We start from the raw sequence: 21,335 nt of genomic DNA on the forward strand, positions 1-21,335 counted from the left end.
ATTCTGGGATTTCCAATTCACGCCATTCCAGGAAAACTGTAAGCCAACATCTGCTACAAATAAACGGAGTGAGGTCACCGTCTCCTTGCCATGATTATTTGGCAACTGCAAATAAAAACAACTTTCAGCTGATAAAGAGAATACATGTCTTTCTCGCTAACCCTTACTAGTCACTCCCAAGTCAGATGCAACGCATCACACTAGAGTCAATTAATCCAATTTTATGACTTCCTCTGGCCCCATTCAATTTACTGCCTCCTTCAATTTGACTTCGGAACCCGACAATGATTGTATCCATTTTTAAACTGATATGCTATTCTCCCAACACAGTACTTTCTGCAAATGACAAACCTCCTAATTGTATGCCACACCCCACTCTGCTATTTCAACAGACATTGTAAGTACACAAGAAGCAACTGTATACAGACTGCTCAGCATTTCCTTTCATTTTCCCTACCAATAAAAATCCAATGTTTACTGCAGCAGATTTTTAAGAAAGAGGCACTGCCCTTTCACCCAAAGTTTAAATACAAAACAGGAAGCGTTGCACATACTGCAAAAGCTGCTTCCCTGACTTCAGCCTCCAGTGCCTGTGTTTGCTCAACAAGTACTGACAATTTCTAGTGATTCAACACTTCTTATCTTAACTTCTCAGCAGTTTCAGTTTTATGCTTTGATTTATTAACTAGGCTGGCTGCTGTCTCTGTCCTTCAAGGTATCACTGTTCTGAAAGAGGACAAAGATATTAATGAATTTAGCAAAAACCAAACAAAAGAGCAGCAGGCGGTGGAAATGCTCAGCAAGTTCAGCAGCATCAGTAGAAAGAGAAACAAGAGTTAATGTATCAGGTTACATCTGACCTGAAATACCATCTGCTTTCCTTTCGGCAGGTGCTGCCCGACCTGCTGAGTTTTTTCAGCATTTTCGGTCTAGCCTCTGATCGCTAGCAATAAGTACAGGCAAGCCCTTGGACAGGTGGACAGAGTGGCTGCACTACCGTCACTGTCTCTGCAGATCAGTGGGACTGATGCTAATGCACGCACTAAAGAGCTATAGCACCAAACAAGTTCCTCACCCATCCAAAAACCTGCCCTAACTTAAGACACTGCACCAGTGGACAGAGATCCTAAATCAGAGTCTAGATTTCAACATCTGCACCCCAGCCCCAGAGAATGAACCCGCACCTTGCCCCCCCCGCCGGCCCCATGTCCATACCCACGGCTGAACCCAAACCATACCATCTCCACAGCCTGCAGGGGCGGCTGTTGCTCCCTCAGCCACAAGGTCTTGTACTGATCCAGCTTCTGCCCCTTATACTTCACGGAAGCCCAGCCACAGCCCGATTTCTTGGCTGGGTTGACCAGTTTCTTGCAGTGTGTGGCCCAGGCACTGGGGGAGTTGAACACCTGGCTGGTTTCTTGCCACCTGATCTTCCCGTCGGGCAGTAGGTCCCCCACAAATGTCTTTCCCTGTGGAGAGAGAGAAATGGATGACAGGAGTGGTGCACGAAGCAGCATCACTGACATCACTTTATAGGCTGACTTAAGACTCACGTGTATTATTACGCGAGTGTAGACGAAATAAAAGTTCCAAGTTCCAATTGGGTTTGTGATTACTGGTACTGTATTCCAGTTCTCCATCCACAAACCGCAAACCTGGCTGCACAGTTGGTAGAGCAAGTACCTCAGTGCTCCAGTGACTTGGGCACACCTCTGGCTCGGTGCTGTCTATGTGGAGTTTTATTTTAATTAGAGATTGAACAGCATGGTTACAGGCCCTCCCAGACCAATGAGTCCGCACCGCCCAATTGCACCCATGTGATCAAATAACCTACTAACTCACGTCTCTTTGGAATGTGGGAGGAAACCGGAGCACCTGCAGGAAACCCACGCACACTCCCTCCACGATCTCACTGTACTCCTTCAGGAGCTCTGACTCCCTCCGCATCCCAAAGAGCTGCTGGCAGGCAGGTTAACCGGCCACTGTGAACTGCCCCACATGTGTCAGTGAGTGGTAGAATCTGGGGCAGAGCTGTTGGGAATGGGGCAAATGAAAACTGGATTCATTTAAATAGGTACTTGTTGGTCTACAAGCAGTCGATGGGCTGAAGGGCCTGTTTCCTTGCTGGGTATACTACTGTGAAATTACTGTCATCGTGACTATCATAAGACCTACCAAGCCACAAAGTAAATATTTTTAAATAACACCATATAATATTCAAAATTTTCAAATTAAAATCATGCCATGATGATGAAACATAGGACTAATCACTCTCAGCAGCACCAGCCACAGTCACAGTCACCCTTGTCCTTGTGTTCCTTATAAGGATCACGTTATCCCATTCACAGCAACGTTGCTGGTGGTGGTCAGCTGCACCAGGTGTAAGGGAACTCGGAGGACTATTTCCAGCTGCTCCTGACCTAGATGTCCCAGTTGCAAATTACACCATCTTAGTCCGATCCACAACTACTGTGTGCTATCTTAGAAGGATATGGGCCAAAAACAGAGAAATTAGTTACAAGGAAAGGTCAGATAGTTAGGACTTTATTCCCTGGAGCAGAGGAGAATGAAGGGAGATCTTATAGAGGTATTTAAAATTATGAAGGGTAGAGATGGGGTGAATGCATTCAGGCTTTCTCTCCCTCAGGGTGGGTAAGACTAGAACTAAAGGTCATAGGTTTAGGGTGAAAGGTGAAATATTTAAACAGAACCTGGGTTGGAACTTCTTCATTCGGTGATGTGAGTGTGGAAGGAGCGGCCAGCAGAAGTGGTAGGTTCAATTGTAGCACCTTAAGAGAAATTTGGATAGATATATGGATGAGAGAGGCATGAATGTCTGTGGTCTGGGTGCAGGTAGATGGGACGAGGCAGAAGACAAGGTCAGAAATGAAAAGATGGTCCAGAGGGCCTGTTTCTGTGCTGTTGTACTATATGACTCTATGAGACTAGTTTGGAAATATATTTTGGTTAGCATGCACAAGTTGGGCCAAAGGACTTGTTTCTATGTCGTATACCTCTATGACTCCAAAGGCAGCTACTAGAATGCAGACAGACTGCCAGGCCAAGACCTCTGACATAGTCTTACACCAGGGACAACAGATTCAAGCTTAACAGAGCCACTGGCACTCCTTTATGGAGAAACCTCCATGTTGGGAAAGAGCTTGCTGGATTACAGCAACACCCTGACGACCCTTTTTCACACTGTAATCCCAGCCATGCTAACAGTGATCCTCAGCTTATGGAATGCATGATAAACCATCTCCATTATAGCAGCCAAAGGCTAAAATAGAGATGGTTTGCTTACCCAACGCAGGCAGGAACGCACACCACTTCCTGCCTCTGTCTGCTTTCTCTTACCTCCACACCAGTCTCCCAGTGAAGGATGCTGAATTTCTAGACCATGCCAATATATTGGAGGACACAATCTTTTCCTTGGCACAGAATGCACTTTCCAACCATCCACCAAGCAATTCACAGTGCATAAACGTTAGCCTTCTATTCTAGGTTATCCCTTCAATGTCTTCGTGGAGTCCTCAGCACTGGAATCTCTGGTCACCTTACCCTGAGGTGAATCGTGATAGGCAGGGATATTCCTTCACCTGTGCCCTGACTCATGGTCACTGCCTCACCAAGAACAAGCTCCACACTTCAGTTACCCTCTCAAGTACCTGCTGCACCCAAGCTGGTGGATGTGAACATGAAATCAAGAGAATTGCCATATTTTCATCATTATGCTCTTCTTGCCTGGTTAACTGGGTATCTTTAAGAAACAAAGGCACATGGGCAAGGTTCTGGTATTGGAAAGGGGCAAGTAAAGAGGTGCACACTCGGAAAGGGTGCTCCAAATTTGAATGCCTACATGTTCATTATCTATAGGATTTAAGGACCAAGTGGGATGCAAGAAGGAAGAACAGATTCAATATATTGTTGTTTTATTTCCATTGCCTTCCACATCCTCATTACTGGTTACACCAAAAAAGGCCAAAAGACACAAGTTGAATGATTCCATCAGCCCACTTCTCAGCTTATGGTTCCCATTATTACCTTCCTTATTTTTCAGCACTGGTAGACTTTGTACTCCCACATTATCCTCCAAACAGCTGTCTCCCATTTTACCCTCCTCTCTCCACATCTTTCTCACCTATCACCACCTACTTTTTTCTCCCAACTGCACCCCCACTCCTCGACCATCTGTCCATCATTCTTCACCCCTCACTGGTCCACCAATCTCCCACCGTCTCACCTTACTACTCTCCTCTTTGTATCTTCCCTTCCCACCTTCAGTTGTGATGCAGGGTTTCAACCCAAAATGTCCACAGTTCCTTCTTCCCTCAACAGATGCTGCTCAACCTGCTGAGTTCCTCTAATAGATTGTTTGCTGCCACACTAAGGTGTGCACTTACTCCTTCACTAGGGAATGCTGGTGTATCTGTACCTTTTCAGGAATATCCTCAGACAAATGAGAAGTTATTCTGCATCATTCAATCAGTTTGAATGTTGTCACGGTCATGGCTGAAAGCCACCAGTCTAAGTGAGTTGTAAGTACAAGTGTGAAGCTTACAGCAGTGGCAAGTCCTACATGGAGAGAAGAGACACAAATTCTGACTGACAAGATTGTTAATGGGAATGTCTTAAGAGTTTTGGAGAATTGGGGTCATTGCATTAAATCCTTCAGCTCAATTGGACCATGCCAACCACTCATCAATGGTAGTGTCAAGTTGTGGAAGTAATATTATAGAGGTTAGGAAGTGCATTCATCAACTCTGACAGCTTGCAAGGTCGTTGAACTCATTCCTTCACCCAATGGCACCCAGATCCCCTAGGGGATTTTTCCAGTGATCCCATTCTCAATCTCTTCCAGGTTCACTTCATTTTCCTCATCTTTAACTCCCCGAGTCCTAGCATTAGTCTCCATGGTGCTCTGTTGACTTCTACACATGCACCTTCAGGGCTACCTGAACACCATCTACCCTCTGTCGTCCTGTAGAGAGAGGGTGTTTCTCCTCTCTGGCACCACTCCTACACAAAACTGAAAAGTTGGAAGTTCAGTTCCTCTCATGCACAATGCCAGTCTTCACCGTTTCACAGCTCAGGTTTACTTGCTGCAGCCACACCAGAGCTGAGAATTAAATGTTCAAACCTATGGAAACCTAAGCTACCAGATAACAATAAAGTCGGACTGCCATGAGTCTACTGCAAAGCATCCCAAGGTTGGTACGCTATCCGAACTCCCAGTTGCAGAAACATACCCCAAAACTCAAGACAGTGCTGACAAGAAAACTGGGAGTGGTGGGAGGAGGATTTGGAAGGTAAGTTTTGCCAAGTTTGATTCCTTACTAAATAGTGAATGGAGAGTAGCCCTTCACCCGGCTGGATAACTTTGTCTTTAAGAAGCACACGCAGCGTAATCCCACGGCGAGTGAGTAAGGTCCCCCTGGGAGTGTGGATTTTCCCAGCAGTTCCATTCTCGGCCTCTTCCACATTCACGTCTACTTCGTCCTCCTCGTCTTCAACACTCTCTTCCACTGCAGGTGATGACGGGTCGGAAGCTGAGGCCAAACATAACGGACAAATGTCATTCACCATTCAAGACTCGGTATGACAGAAGATCACCTAATGAATAAACTGCAGGCCACAGTCTGAGGGTGTTGGGGGTGGTGGTGGTTTAATTTACACACAAAGGACACCAGTATAAAGGCTAAGTTACCTCTTCAGTGCAGTGCACTCCCCTGGATCTAACTAAAGCACACAATACCATACGCAATAGCAGAGAGGATCTGGTTAAAATTTCTCTCCAAAGCAGGTTCATAATGTTGCTATCAGTGGCTTCATCTTGTATATAAAATGGTTGCTGAGTTTCCTACAACACAACTGTGACCACCTTTCTAAATACATTGTCTCATTGCAAGTCAACAAAAAGCACTCCATGAATGCAGCTCCTTTCTCTTTGAGATCTATTTCCTCACTATTTTCTGTTCTTTTTGTGCTGCTTATTTATTTTCTTATATTTCTTGTTGAAACAAGAAATGTTGAATTTGTACAAGGCATTGGTAAGGCCAAATCTGGAGTATTGTGTACAGTTCTGGTCAACAAATTATAGGAAAGATGTCAATAAAATTGAGAGAGTACAGAGGAGGTTTACTAAAATGTTGCCTGGGTTTCATCTCCTAAGTTACAGAGCAAGGTTGAACAAGTTGTGTCTTTATTCTTTGGAGCATAGAAGGTTGAGGGGGGACTTGACAGAGGTGTTTACAATTATGAAGGGGGATTGATAGAGTTGAAGTGGTTAGACTTTTTCCATTGAGAGTGGGGAAGATTCAAACAAGAGGACATGGGTTGAGAACTAGAGGACAAAAGTTTAGGGGTAACACGAGGGGGAACTTCTTTACTCACAGAGTGGTAGCTGTGTGGAACGAGCTTCCAGCAGAAGTGGTTGAGGCAGGTTCTATGTTGTCGTTTAAAGTTAAATTGGATAGATATATGGACAGGAAAGGAATGGAGGGTTATGGGCTGAGTGCAGGTTGGTGGGACTAGGATAGGGTAAGAGTTTGGCATGGCTAGAAAGGCCGAGATGACCTGTTTCCATGCAGTAATTGTTATATGGTTATATGGAAACATACGGTAACTTTCTGCTGTGTTGCACTGTACTGCTGCCACAAAACAATAATGTCCATGATAATAAACCAGATCTGATAAATTAGGTCTTAATAATTTACTCCTGAAATTTCTATTTATCGTTAAAGTTTCATCCTAAGATAATCTGTATACTTTATGACAAAACATCCAATACCAACACTGTAAACAATAAAGAATTATTTTAGTACTCCATTTCCATCATTGTAAGCTATACTGGGAATATGGCAAGATGTCAGAAAGCCAGCACTAGCCAGTGTTCAAACAGTAATAGCCAACTAGGAAACTATCCTTAAGTGGGAAAGTTCCCACAGCGAACTTGGTCCTCGTATCTTTTTTTTAATGCCTCACCGTGTGCAATGCTTCCCTCATAACAGACAATGATCTGAAATATCAAACACTAGTCTAACATCTGCTGTTACTAACTCTTAAGGGTAAGTGGGAACACCTCAAAAGTGCTTTCAAATGGGCACAGGTCCATAATTCAAAAACATTATCTCAGAGTAGTCACTCAAAATCCCCAGAACATTTGCTTTACTGAGATGCTCTTCAGGTGTTTTCACAGATTACAAAAAGTTGGGAATACAGGGCACCTCTATTCTGTTTCAAACTATTAAATTAACCAATGCATAACAAGCCTTATCCTAAAATGGACTGGCTTACCATCTTATCACTATCGTTTTAGGCCGCTTATTCTGCACAAACTGGCCACCCCATTTCCTACATTACGAAACCGGCAATGTATCAACACTTCGCCACTGCAAAGCATTGAGATGTGTGGGGGGGGTGGGGTCATGTGGAAGTAACTCAGGGAATAACAGTCTAACTTGGTAAGGTTGAGCAATGTGTTGAGCAGATTTTGGGCTTGGCACAGCCAGCAGCGGCCTCAAAATATACTGGTTCAGTCAACAGGGTGGACTAATCATGATCTACTGTAAAGGAAATTGGTCTTTTCTTCCACTAAATTATATAGTGTCCAGATTCAACAGCACCAACTAACCCTCATATAAAAATGCCTAATTAGGAAAGTAATTTGTACACTCATCAATACTTTTGATTTGCTTTATGCTTGAATAAATATATATTGAGAAATCTAAAGTAAATGCAAGAATACATCTTTCCTGTCAAAATGACTAGGGATTTAATATACTTACCTAAGGTCATTCAAAAATATGTTGTGAAAGACATCTTGCAAATAAACTTGCTGACCTTCCAGACCCTTCTTATCAAAATGTTTAGCTCACACATAAACGTGGTCAGTTCACAGAGTGACTGTGGGATGGAACCCCTGTGAGAGTCACTATCTTCAGGAAAGGGAGAGAAGAAAGGTGAATGAATCTCACCTTATGCAGAAGATGCTGGAAACTCTACAGATGCTGCCTGACCTGCTAAGCAAGAAACCCAGATTCAACAGCATCAAAGGTTACGGGGAGAAGGCAGAGGAATAGGGTGGAGAGGGAAAATAAATCAGCCATGATCAGGTGGTGGAGCAAACTTGTTGGACCGAATGGCCTAATTCTGTTCCTATGTCTTATGGTCAAAGACCCTTCATCGTGCATCGTATCAAACAATTATCTAGTGCAATGGTTGTTGTTCCTCACGTTTCTTTAGCATTTGTGTCTTTTCCATGAGGCCAAGCAGCTTGATGCTCAACCCAGCGTGGATGGAAAGCGGGCAAGGAGCCGGCCGGGTTCAAACCCGGGACCGCTCGCCTCGAAATTCGGTACGCGTACTACTATACCACCAGCCAGCTAGTGCAATGGTAAGGGAGGACTAGACTGTCAGGGGTGTCAGTTTACTGATAACCAGATTAGTTGCAGACCCCTCTGTTTAATAGGACAGAATTTCAATGGAATATGGAAGAGTTAGTGGGAAATAGCTCTGCTCTGTGACTCAGTGGGCTGAGGATGAGTGCGAGAGTCTTCCATATCATAATGAAATATTAAAAGATTATCCAATGCACCAAAAGTTGCTTTTACAGCTGAGCAAAGCCATACTGTTTTTTTTTAAGTACAATTTATTTTACAGCAACAATCTGCTGAAAGAACTCCGTGGGTCAAGCAGCAACAATGGAGGAAAAGTCAATATTTTGAGTCAAAACCCTTACAAACAACATATGTGTCTTGATTACAAATCACTTCCAAAGCCACAGAGATGGGTGAGTAGATAAGCAAGAGCAGTAGTAGTCTCACATTGGATCTTTTTCTTCATGACTGACTCATCATGGTGCACAGACGCGGTTTCGTTTCGGTCCCGCTCATCTGACCTGGAACATCTAGCGGTAAACTGTTGTCCATCTTATCTGCCGAGGGGGTTTTCCGTTGTCATCCTGGTAGCCAAGATCAGGCAGAACTGGAGGAGCTAAGCACACCGTGATCAGTACACAGAGAGGCCTTCCCGGTCATTGCCAGGATCTTCAACCAGGCCAGCTTTACAAAGTCCCTGATCAACTACTACCAACATGTAACCTACAGAACCAGAGGAGCCAACACACTTGACCATTGTTATGCCACCGTCAAAAACACCTACCATACCGTCCCACACCTGCACTTGTCAAGTCTGATCACCTGGCTGAACTTCTACTCCCGGCATACAGGCAGGGATTGAGGGCCATAGGGGGGACCACAAAGGCTTGTTCAAGGGAGGCAGAGGAGCGCTTGTAGGACTGCATTAAATCAGTGGATTGGACAAAATTCAGGGATTCATCTTCGAGTCTGTATGAATATGCCACAGTTGTTACCGACTTTATCAAGACCTACGTGCACAAGTGTATGCCTTTGAGAACATACTGGACATACCCAAACCAAAAGCCATTTATAAACCAGGGGATTTGCAGTCTGCTGAGGTCTAGATCTGTGGCATTCAAAACTGGGGATCCGCAACTATACAAGTCATCCAGGTATAAGCTACAGAAGGCAATTTCAAGAGCAAAAAATCAATTCTGATTGAAATTAGAGACGGAATCGGATGCACTTCAGCTCCAGCAGGGTTTGCAGGCCATCAGCTCATACAAGTGAGGAACTACAAAGAATTTGAAGGTATCAGCAATCATCTTGAATGTTACAATGAAAATGAGGATTTGGAGGACGCAATTGTAGAAAGTACTGCATGAAGGCAGTCCATTATCTGCACAAACTTTGTTCATTTACAATCAGTCAAAAGAAAACGGCGCATTGGCTGTCTGTTGTAAGTGGCAATGACAGTAAAACCTGTGCAGGAGAGTTTTTTTTAAAGTGGAAAAGCCACTCTCTCAATCTCAGAAGTCCGGGTCCAGTAGTTGCCACACACTGGGATCTTCTTTGGTTTCAATGGATGACCATGACTTCTTCTGTGTCCTTTGGTCTCTACAACACATTGCAGATCACCTTCTTGGCCGTTGGATCTCACTGTCGACCACATCAGCCCAGTCCACCAGAGCTGACTTCACATGTTGAGACAGGCATGTCCCTTTTTCACTGAGGTACGAGGCCAGCCGGCTACCCTCACCACGTTTAGCATGCCTGTTGAAGCTGTTGTACCGGGGTGTAGTCGCTGTCACACGCAAACAGCTACTTGGAGCCACAGGTGAGAACTGAGTGTCCGGTGGCAACCAAAGGTGAGTGAGCTGTCCCAGAATGGAGACGACAAGCCCCTCCACTACAGGTGCTATCCCTTGCTAGACACCCAAGACGTGGCAACGTACACTGGATAAACTCCTCCATTGATAACTATTAGGGACGAATAAGAGTTTTAGAAACATAGAAAACCTACAACACAATACAGGCCCTTCGGCCCACAAAGCTGTGCCGAACATGTCCTTACCTTAGAAATTACATAAGGTTACCCACAGCCTTCTATTTTTCTGAGCTCCATGTACCTGTCCAGGAGTCTCTTAAAAGACCCTATCGTATCGGCCTCCACCACTGTCACCAGTAACCTATTCCACACTCACCACTCTCTGCGTAAAAAAACTTACCCCTGTAGTAATCTAGTGATTCATGTAGTAATATTGGTGTGTTCTAATTTGTTCTGTATTTCATTTAAATACATAATTTGTCATTCAGCTAAATGGTAGTTTGTCTTTTTTTTAATATCTTTTTAATTCTTTCCATGAAACCACTAATTGGGCAGCTGCTTAACTGGGGCAAAACGTAATGGTCCCGATATGTCCCAATTAATCGGAAACTGCTGTACATCAATAAAAATGGTTGTACTGAGAGAATTTAAATATAATCATTGCACCAAAAATGAATGTTTTGATACGAATGATTGCAATTTACTCCAGATTGCTAATATTAATTACATTTTCTCTTTTTTTAAATAATGACACATGTAAGGACAGTGGTAGAAGGAAGTTCCTGTGAAAATATATTCCTATTTATTTGGCTATAATGAGCCAGCCTTGAGACATGGAAAAGTAAACAGACACCAGATTCTGGGAATCTGGAATAAACATAATGCTGGAAATACTCAACAGGTCATGCAGCATCTGTGGGTGGGAACAGATTTAACGTTTCAGTTTGATTTTCACCGACCCATCTTCACCTTTCAGCTGCACTTGAGTTGTGTCCTCAAAAGGTTAATTTAAAACAAAGTACAGAATTACACTTCTGCAAAATAAATAAATCCTTTGATAATAGGGCGCTAGGAAACGATTGTGCTTCATGTTTTATCCAAGCCTATAAAAGGTTATGGGAAACCATGAAGAATAATAGACCCAGCCAAACGCCACACTACCTACACCGCAATCTAACATGATTACAGCGGAAACCCCGCCTATCCCAGTAAACACTCATTGGCCGCCAACAACAGCAATAAATAGGATCTCCCTGCGCTAATTGGCTAAGTGCGCTGTCCATCTGATACTAGCCCCCAAAACCCAGCAGGTTAAGTTGCGTCCTGCGTCTTCCCTTTGTAGCGAAGTGAGAGACACTTGGGCTCGTGTTGGTTTCACTTTTAAATTTAGGTGGGGGCAAATTTTTTAAAAAGCTTCGAAAGTCACACCAAAGAGTTAAAATACGAACCACAGAGAGGATCGCGGTCCCGCGTGAAGAGGAGGAGAATTAATTTTTTAAATAAATTCTAATTAAGAATATTTCACACACACTGAGACTCACCCATTCTTGTCAGAGCCTTTTTGTTTTTGTTCCTGAGCAGGTTGTTCCCTCCGTTTAGCTTTTTTTTAGTTTTGGTGGAATGTAGAGGGAGGGGGCGGTTGTGCGGAACAGGTGTGAAGGCGTCAGAGGTGTTCCCTGCTGTGGTGGAGCAGATTTATCAATGAAGGAGGCAGCGGCACCCCGGCACCCGGAGGATGTTCAGCAGTCTGCCACCGCATCACGTGAACACACACCAAACGCCCCACGTGTCCCATTCATCTCGCACAAACACTGGAGACTGCCCTCCGCTTGGCAGGCACGGTCCGGGCTCGTCCTCGTCTTCAAAGAGCAGGCTGCAGCTTGAGCATATATAAAACATGCCGCTGCAGCCAAATTCACGAAATTATGAGAGACACAGATAGAGATGCTGGAAATCTTGATTAATACACACCAAATGCAGGTCAGGCAGCATCTGTGGAGGAAAATAAGCAGTTGTTGTATCGAATTGCGACATTTTGTAAAGACTTGTCCCAAAACTGAAGGGTCTCGGCCCGAAACGTCAACTGTACCTCTTCCTAGAGATGCTGCCTGGCCTGCTGCGTTCACCAGCAACTTTCATGTGTGTTACTGTTCATTTCCCTCCATTTCTAGGGGTAGATAGAATCTTGAAAAAGGATGATTTCAGAGACTGAAATCACAGGGCCTAGCCACAACCCATGGGCTCACTTTGAAGGGATCTTCATCTCATGTTCTTGATATTTATCGCTTGCTTGCTTATTTATTTGTGTATTTATTTATTAATTTATTTTGTATTTGCTCAGTTTATTGTCTTTTGCACATTGGTTGTTGTCCATCCTGTTGGGTGCAGTTTTTAATTGATTCTATTGTGTGTTTTATTTTTATTATGTATGCCCACAAGAAAACAAACTTTGGCTGTTTATGGTAACAGAACAAATTTAATTTGGTACATTGATAATAAAATTACTTTGAACTTTGAATTTGAAATGTCAAATACTAGAGGACATGTAAACACAAAATTCTCTGCAGATGCTGGGGTCGAAGCAAAATGCACAACACGCTGGAGGAACTCAGCAGGTCGGGTACCCAAACGGTATATGAGGTGTTACTGCCATGATGAGGCCAAACTCAGGTTGGAGGAGCAACACCTCATATACTGTCTGGGTAGTCTCCAGCCCCTTGGTATGAACATTGAATTCTCCAACTTCTGGTAATTCCCTTCCCCTATCCCTATGTCACTCTGCCCCCTCCCCCAACTGCCTACCACCTCCCTCATGGTTCTGCCTCCTTCTACTACCATTGTGTTTTCCCCTATTCTTTCTTCACCTTTCCTGCCTATCAACTCCCTGCTTCCCCTCCACCACGATCTTTCCCCTTACTGGTTTTTCACCTGGCACCTACCAGCCTTCTCCTTCCCTCCTTCCCACCTGCTTTATAGGGCCTCTGCCCCTTCCCTCTTCAGTCCTGACAAAGGGTTCCGGCCTGAAACATTGACTGTTTGTTCCCACGCATGCTGACTAGAGGACATGCATTTAAGGTGGGGGGGGGTGGAATTTAAAGGAGACGCACAGGGCAAGTTTTTCTTTACCCTGAGAGTGATGTGTGTCTGGACCGCAGTGCTAGGAGATGGTGCAGCTCGCAAAGCGCTGGAGGAAGTCTGCAGGTCAGGCAGCATTTATGGAGGGAAATGGACAGTCAACATTTCAGGTCGAGACTGTCTATTTCCCTGACCACCTTGCGTTCCCCCAGCCCTTTCTGCATTGCTCCTGATTCCAGCAACTGCTGTCTGTGGGGAGATGATAAAGCAGAGACAGTAGTAATGTTTGAGAGGCATTTAAACAGACACAGGACTAATCAGGGATGGAGGGACACATCGCATGCCGGCAGATGGGAATAGTTTGACTGGCATCATGGTTGGCACAGATATGGTAGGTTAAGGAGCCTGTTCTACATTAGGTGATGTTGTCCTCTGACGGAGTGTTTTAGTGATGCGGAGAGACTGCAGAGGCTTGGTCTGCTATTCCCCAGAGCAAAGGTTAAGAGGGGACATGACTTACATTTATAAAACTATGAGGGATGTAGATCTATGTTAACTGCAAAAATCTTTTTCCTTCATCAGAGGTGAATAAACCAGAACACATAGATGTAGGGTGGGAGTGGGTTAAGAAAATTAGAAGGAATCTGAGGGAGACTTTTTTCACCCAGTGAGTGGTGAACACCCGGAATGCACTACTGGAGAGAGTAGTAGCCACAGAGACGCTAACAGCATTTAACAAATGCCTCGCATCAATTAGGCACAGGAAGCTACAGGCCAAGTGCTAGAAGATGGGAACAATATGGTTGATGGACCTTTGATCAGATGGCAGGCAGTGGTAGAAGCTTACACATTAGTGGCGTTTGAGAGGCTTTTAGATAGGCACATGAATATTCAGGGAATGGAGGTAGATGGATCATATTCAGGAAGCAGAGATTTAATTTGGCATTGTGCTTGGCAACAATATCACGGGCTGAAAGGCCTGCTTCTGTCCTATACTGTTCTATGTTGTATTTTTTCACTGTTTCTCTTTATCCTTTCACTCTATCTAACTGTTCAGTCTGCCTATCTTACACCCAGCACTGGATTGACAAAAAACCTCCAAGCAGGTACTGAGAAGACCGAAGCCATCATCTTAAGCCTCACTCATTTGTGCCTGTCTCCCTGGTAACAGAAACTAAACCAGATTACATTCAACCTTGGACTCGTATTCAGCCCAAATTTTTCTTTAGCTTATAATATTGTTCAAATCAATCGTTGAGCTCATCTATTCCTGACACCTTTCTGCACATTGTTTTTCTCTCCAGACTTGACTGCTTCACTGTATTTCTGGTACTCTGCTCTGTTCAATCCACTGTAAAACAGATCATCCAGGGGTTCAACCCAAAACATGGGCAATTCCTCCCCTTCCCCACCCTCCGCCTCACAAATGAGTCTTGACCTGTTGATTTTCTCCAGCGGATTATTTGATTATCCAAAACTGCTCTCATTGCTACCATCAAGAAGGAGGTACAAAAGTCTGAAGGCACACACTCAACGATTCAAGAACAGCCGCGCCATCCAATTTCTAAATGATCATTGAACTCATGATCACTACATGACTACTTTTTTATTTCTATTTTTGAACTACTTATTTAATTTAACTATTTAATATATATGCTCACAGTAATTCACAGTTTATTCTCTTTTTTCCCCTCTATTGTTATGTATTGCATTGTACTGCTGCCCCAAAAACAACAGATTTCATGATAAATAGTGATGATATTAAGCCTGATGCTGAACATGTGCTACTCTGTGCTTGCTGGTTAAACGTTGGCTCCTCAATCTCTCCATGTTCTTGCTCTCCCTAAACCTCTGTCAGATATATAATCTTCTCCCACCTCCCATGCTTCCACTTTCTATTGAATCTAGACTTTCATTCATCCATAAATTTAATTGTTACAATATTGGTGGCCACAACGTCAATAACAAATTCCATGTCACTGGATTTTCCTCCCAAAGCATTCCTACCATGCTTGCTTCCATTCAAACCTAGAAATAAAAGCAGAAAATGCTGGAGCCACTCAGCATGGTATTTGACATAAAATATTAATGCTCTCTCTCTTTTTACAGATGCTGCCCAATCTGTTGGGTGTTTCCTCTAACTTCTGCATTTGTTTAGATTTCCAGCATCTGCAGTTTAAAAAAAATCATTATGAATGGGCTTTTGGTTACCTAGTATAAAATCTAAATCCATTGCAGTATGTCCATCCTTGCTGAATAACATCCCCATAAAGGGCTTATTTCGTTTTGTAAAAATTTGTTACGTAAATAGCTGCTGTTGTTGTATGGTTATAATTTATTCTAATTCCCCCAAAATATTGTAGTTTATATTCCTGTGTTAAATCTTTTGTATAAACCATGCTGTTAAAGAAACCCATTTCCTGTACATTTTCCTATGTATTGTGAAATATATGGCCTTTGCACCATATTTTTTTATCCCCAATGCATGTTCTTTGTAACCCTAACACTATATTCTCCATTCTGTTATTGTTTTTCCCAATGTACTTATTACATTGATCGGTGTAATGATCAGTCTGGATGAAATATAAAACAAAGCATTTCACTGTATCTCGGTACATGTCCAAGATAATAAACCATTTACCTAATACAAATCTATTAGAGAACATCATATCCTTTGCAATAGCAAATCAGATCAGCTGATGTCATTGTAAAATGAAATGCTGCAGATAATGGAAACCTGAGATAAAAACAGAAAGCCTGGCAGTTCAGAGTGAGGAAGAGTTAACATTCCAGGTCAACCGAGTATTTATTAGGGCACATCCATAGTCCTGTTATTAATATAGAGGTGAGGAAAATGAAAACTCTGGGAAATGTATTGACAGCAAGATTTGGATGAATTTACTGATAGGGGATCTTTTCCCAATTTGCTCTCTGTCTCTGGACAATTGACAGCTGATAAAAGTAGTAAAAGGCTACAACCTTGGGGATAGTACACCACATTTGGGAAGAATGAAATTGTAGATCAGAACCTTGGGAATAAGTCACATTTCTGGCAAGAAGAAAGAAAAAAACCCTAGCATGGATGGGTCTGCAAGGGAAAGAAAGAAGTCCTAAAGGTATAAGGAAATCTGAGATATTCTTTGTTCTGGGTCAGCATTCTCGCCTTTGAAAGCATTATTTCTTTAGTCATCAGCTCCCGACCTTTGCTCCCAATTATAGCACGTAACTGTATTGGGAATCTGTGCCTCTTCCCCTATCAGTAAATTCATCCAAATTTTCCTACTCCAATATCTGCGAATGAAACTCAGGTGACCTTTATAGTAGGGAAATCACACAAGGTGAATCTTTACCCTATAGAATATGATGTGGAAAACATATGATTATTCACTTCCAAGCAGAAAACAGAAGAGCACTGCAATTATTAAACATTACCAGGTGGGAAATGTGATATTTAAAATGATCAAGGTGTCCTTCGGAACAAAACATCAAGAGCCAAAATGAAGATGAAGAAAAAATTAGGAAGGCAAATGGTATTTTAATTATGAGGACATGATTACAGGAGGAAATACATCCTGCTGTTTCTTGAGAAGGGATATTATTTAGAGTTTTCACCTGAAACAAGGTATATTTGCCATACAGGGAGTACACTAGGTTGATTCCTGACATAGTGTGCTGACTGAATGATGTAACTTGGTCTGTAATCTCCAGATTTTGGAAGACCAAGAGGATGATCTTATTATTACTCACCAAGTTCTTACTGGGCTCCACAGGTTGGTTGCAGGATGAATGTTTACCCCCTGTTAGAATATAGAATAATACCGTCCAGAAACAGGCTCTTTGGCTTACTATGCTGTGCCAAACTAATTAAGGTAATGATGCCTAATTAAATTCATCCTTTCTGCCTGCACAGGGTCCATATCCCCCCATTCTCTGCATATTCATTGCCTTAACTAAGAACCTTTTATACGCCCCTATCGCATTTGCCTCTACCACCAACCCTGGCAACTCATTCTGAGCATCCACCACTCTGTGTAAAAAACATGCCCCATGCATCTCCTTTGACTTTTTCCTCTCTCTTCTTAAATGCAGTTTGGTAGAAGTATAGAATGACGGCTCACAGTCTTGAAATAAAGTACGTCATTTAGCTCTGAGATGAGAAAAAAATTCCTTCACTCAGGAGTTGGTGAATCTTTGGGATTCTTTACTCTGGATAGCTATGGAGGGTCAGTCATTGAGTTTATTCTGAATAGGAATTGAGAGATTTTTTTCTCCCTCTGTAACTGGATTTCTGGCAAATAGACAGCAATTAGTAAGAATAGACAACAACACCTTTGCCACGGTTATTCTCCTGAAGATTACATCCTCAGCCCCTAACCTGCTCCCTGTGTGCTCATAACTGCATGGCTAAATTCTGCTCTAACTCTAATGGTGTCATGACAACCACTTTTCCCTCAATGTCAGCAAAACAAAGGAGCTGGTCACTGACTTCAGAAAGGGGGATGGTGAGGCTCATCACCAACAATGATGAGACAGCCTACAGAGAGATGGTAGAAGAGCTGGAGGCTTGGTGCCAAGCAAATAACCCCTTCCTCAATGACAACAAGATAAAGGAGATGGTCACCGACTTCGGTAGAACTTGCACCACTTGCACCCCTCTTTACGTCGGCGGCACAGCAGGGGAAGCTGCGAGCAGCTTCAAACCCCAGGGACAGCACATCTCGCACAACCTCTCACAGTCCCAGAACACACCTTACACAATCAAGAAAACTCACCAGTGCCTCTACTTTCTGAGGAAGCTGAAGAGAGCTGGACTATGCACATCAATGCTCACGCCCTTCTCCAGAGACCACCCTAATAAGCTACATCACTGAAAGCTGTGGTAACAGCACTAAGGCGTATCGGAAGGCAAAACAGTACAACACATCACTGACACCAGCCTACCCGCCATTAGCGACATATGTGCAATAAAGGTGCCAAAGAGAACCAGTAACATCATGAAGGACTGTTTGCTCATGGACTGTTTGTCCCACTCCCTTCAGGGAAGTAGATAAATACCATCCACAACAGGACCACCTGACTCAAAAACAGTTACTTTTCCCAAGCAGTAAGGCTGATCAACACCTCTATCCACTCATCCTCCCCTCCACACCCCCAACCACCGATACTTTCTCAGTTCCTGTCAGAGTCACTTTATGTGCAGCTTACACCCAGGGTCACTTTATGAACATACAATCATAGTCATAGTCATACTTTATCGATCCCGGGGGAAATTGGTTTTCGTGACAGTTGCACCATAAATAATAAATAGTAATAGAACCATAAATATTTAAATAGTAATATGTAAATCATGCTGGTAAATTATGAAATAAGTCCAGGACTGGCCTATTGGCTCAGGGTGTCTGACCCTCCAAGGGAGGAGTTGTAAAGTTCGATGGCCACAGGCAGGAATGACTTCCTATGACGCTCTGTGTTGCATCTCGGTGGAATGAGTCTCTGGCTGAATGTACTCCTGTGCCCACCCAGTACATTATGTAGTGGATGGGAGACATTGACCAAGATGGCATGCAACTTGGACAGCATCCTCTTTTCAGACACCACCGTGAGAGAGTTCAGTTCCATCCCCACAACATCACTGGCCTTACGAATGAGTTTGTTGATTCTGTTGGTGTCTGCTACCCTTAGCCTGCTGCCCCAGCATACAACAGCAAACATGATAGCGCTGGCCCCCAGAGACTCGTAGAACATCCTCAGCATCGTCCGGCAGATGTTAAAGGACCTCAGTCTCCTCAGGAAATAGAGACGGCTCTGACCCTTCTTGTAGAAAGCCTCAGTGTTCAAAACCAGTCCAGTTTATTGTAAATTCGTATCCCCAGGTATTTGTAATCCTCCACCATGTCCACACTGACCCCCTGGATGGAAACAGGGGTCACCAGTACCTTAGCTCTCCTCAGGTCTACCACCAGCTCCTTAGTCTTTTTCACATTAAGCTGCAGATAATTCTGCTCACACCACGTGACAAAGTTTCCTACCATAGCCTGTACTAAATACAAAAATCAATTTATGTATTTAAAACATCTTATGTTTTTATATTTATCGTGCTCTTTATCTTATTGTATTTTTTTTGAGCTGCATTGGATCTGGAGTAACAAATATTTGTTCTCCTTTACACTTGTGTGCTGGGAGTGATATTAAACAACCTTGAATCTTGACTCTTGCTCCTGTCTACATCAACAGGGTTGAGGTTGAGAGGACTGAGATCTTCAAGTTCCAAGGAGTGACGATATCCTGTCCTGGCCCAGTCACACAGACGTCACAACCAAGAAACTTCAGGAGGCTAAGGAAGCTCGGCCAGTCCTGTCGACTCTTACCGGTTTTTATCCATGCACCATGGGAAGTGTTCTGTCTGGATGCGTAACAGCTTGGTACGGCAACTGCTCCGTAGGTGACCGCTGTCCACGCAACTCAACACATTACAGGAATCAACTTCCCCTCAGTGGACTCTGTCTAGACTTCTTGCTGTCTCAGTAAAGCAGCTAGCACATTCAAAGACCCCACCCACCCTGGGCATTCTCATGTCTCCCCTCTCCCGTCAGGCAGAAGCAGATACCACCGGACTCCAGGACAGCTTCTATCCCACTGTTATTAGTCTTTTCAATGGACCTCTAAACCCCACAGCCTACCTCGTTATTACCTTGCACTTTATCATTCAGCTGTACTGCACTTTTTTGGTAGCTTTTACACTTCATTCTGCATTGCTATTATGCAACCTTATGCATCGTGTAATGAGTTGATCTGTATGAACAGTGTTCAAAATAAGCCTTTGTCTGTATCTAGGTAAATGTGACTATAATAAACCAATATCAATAATACCAATCGCAATCACTCTAGGGACAGGACCTCAATTATGTCACCTCAGGCCTCGTTAAACCTTGCTAGGCACTTCCCTGTTGTGACAGTCAGTGGTGGGGTGGAGAGGGGTTGTCAGCTCTTTCTGGCCTGGGTAACTAGGTGGGCTAAGACCACAGGGTACGAACAAGGCAGTAAATGGATAGGAACACACATCAAATTTGCTGGTGAACGCAGCAGGCCAGGCAGCATCTCTAGGAAGAGGTACAGTCGACGTTTTAGGCCGAGACCCTTCGTCAGGACTAACTGAAGGAAGAGCTGGTAGGAGATTTGAAAGTGGGAGGGGGAGGGGGAGATCCAAAATGATAGGAGAAGACAGGAGGGGGAGGGATGGAGCCAAGAGCTGGACAGGTGATTGGCAAAGGGGATACGAGAGGATCATGGGACAGGAGGTCCGGGAAGAAAGACGGTGGGGGGGGGAACCCAGAGATGGGCGAGAGGTATATTCAGAGGGACAAAGGGAGAAAAAGGAGAGTGGGAGAAAGAATGTGTGTATAAAAATAAATAACAGATGGGGTACGAGGGGGAGGTGGGGCATTAGCGGAAGTTAGAGAAGTCGATGTTCATGCCATCAGGTTGGAGGGTACCCAGACGGAATACAAGGTGTTGTTCCTCCAACCTGAGTGTGGCTTCATCTTTACAGTAGAGGAGGCCGTGGATAGACATGTCAGAATGGGAATGGGATGTGGAATTAAAATGGGTGTGGCCACTGGGAGATCCTGCTTTCCCTGGCAGACAGAGCGTAGGTGTTCATCAAAGCGGTCTCCCAATGGATAGGGTTCACTTTGAGATATTTCATCTCTTTACAGTCATAGGAAGATACAGCACAAAAACAGAGCCCAAGGCTCACTACATCAGGCACCCATTTTTACACAAATCTAACCCTAACCCATTTTACTATCTCCATGTTCCCATCACTGCCCCTCACCCCACTCCCACTGCCAGATTCTATCACTTTGTTAATTTACAGCTCCTAATTACCCAAGTTTTTGGGATGGGATAGGAAGAGAAAGGATGAGAGAAACTCCACATAGAAGGTCAGGATTGAATCTGGTTGCTAGTGCATTTTTAAGTAACTGTACTATTTTGCTACCCACTTCATCTAATAATAGCAGTTAGAAATGCCACTAAATGCTGGTGGTTTTTTCTGAAGAAATATGAGGATA

The 21,335-nt window shown here is 43.7% G+C and overlaps 1 protein-coding gene across 3 annotated transcripts in view; it reads right to left on the reverse strand.

The window, feature by feature from the left end:
- Positions 1–11,944, reverse strand: part of mpnd (MPN domain containing) — an 82,886-nt gene extending 70,942 nt beyond the window's left edge. For all 3 annotated transcript variants that reach the window (XR_011883272.1, XR_011883271.1, XM_072244429.1), the window contains exons 1-3: positions 11,730–11,944; positions 5,338–5,549; positions 1,239–1,469 (exon numbers count right to left, since the gene is read on the reverse strand). Coding sequence is in view for 1 of the 3 variants with exons in the window: in XM_072244429.1 (XP_072100530.1) it covers positions 1,239–1,469; positions 5,338–5,549; positions 11,730–11,733 (447 nt within the window). In the remaining 2 variants the exon portion in view is untranslated. The remainder of the gene's footprint in view (positions 1–1,238; positions 1,470–5,337; positions 5,550–11,729) is intronic.
- Positions 11,945–21,335: the final 9,391 nt, after the last annotated feature.

The sequence above is a fragment of the Mobula birostris genome, chromosome 26 (genome assembly GCF_030028105.1).
Source record: "Mobula birostris isolate sMobBir1 chromosome 26, sMobBir1.hap1, whole genome shotgun sequence".
Taxonomy (NCBI): domain Eukaryota; kingdom Metazoa; phylum Chordata; class Chondrichthyes; order Myliobatiformes; family Myliobatidae; genus Mobula; species Mobula birostris.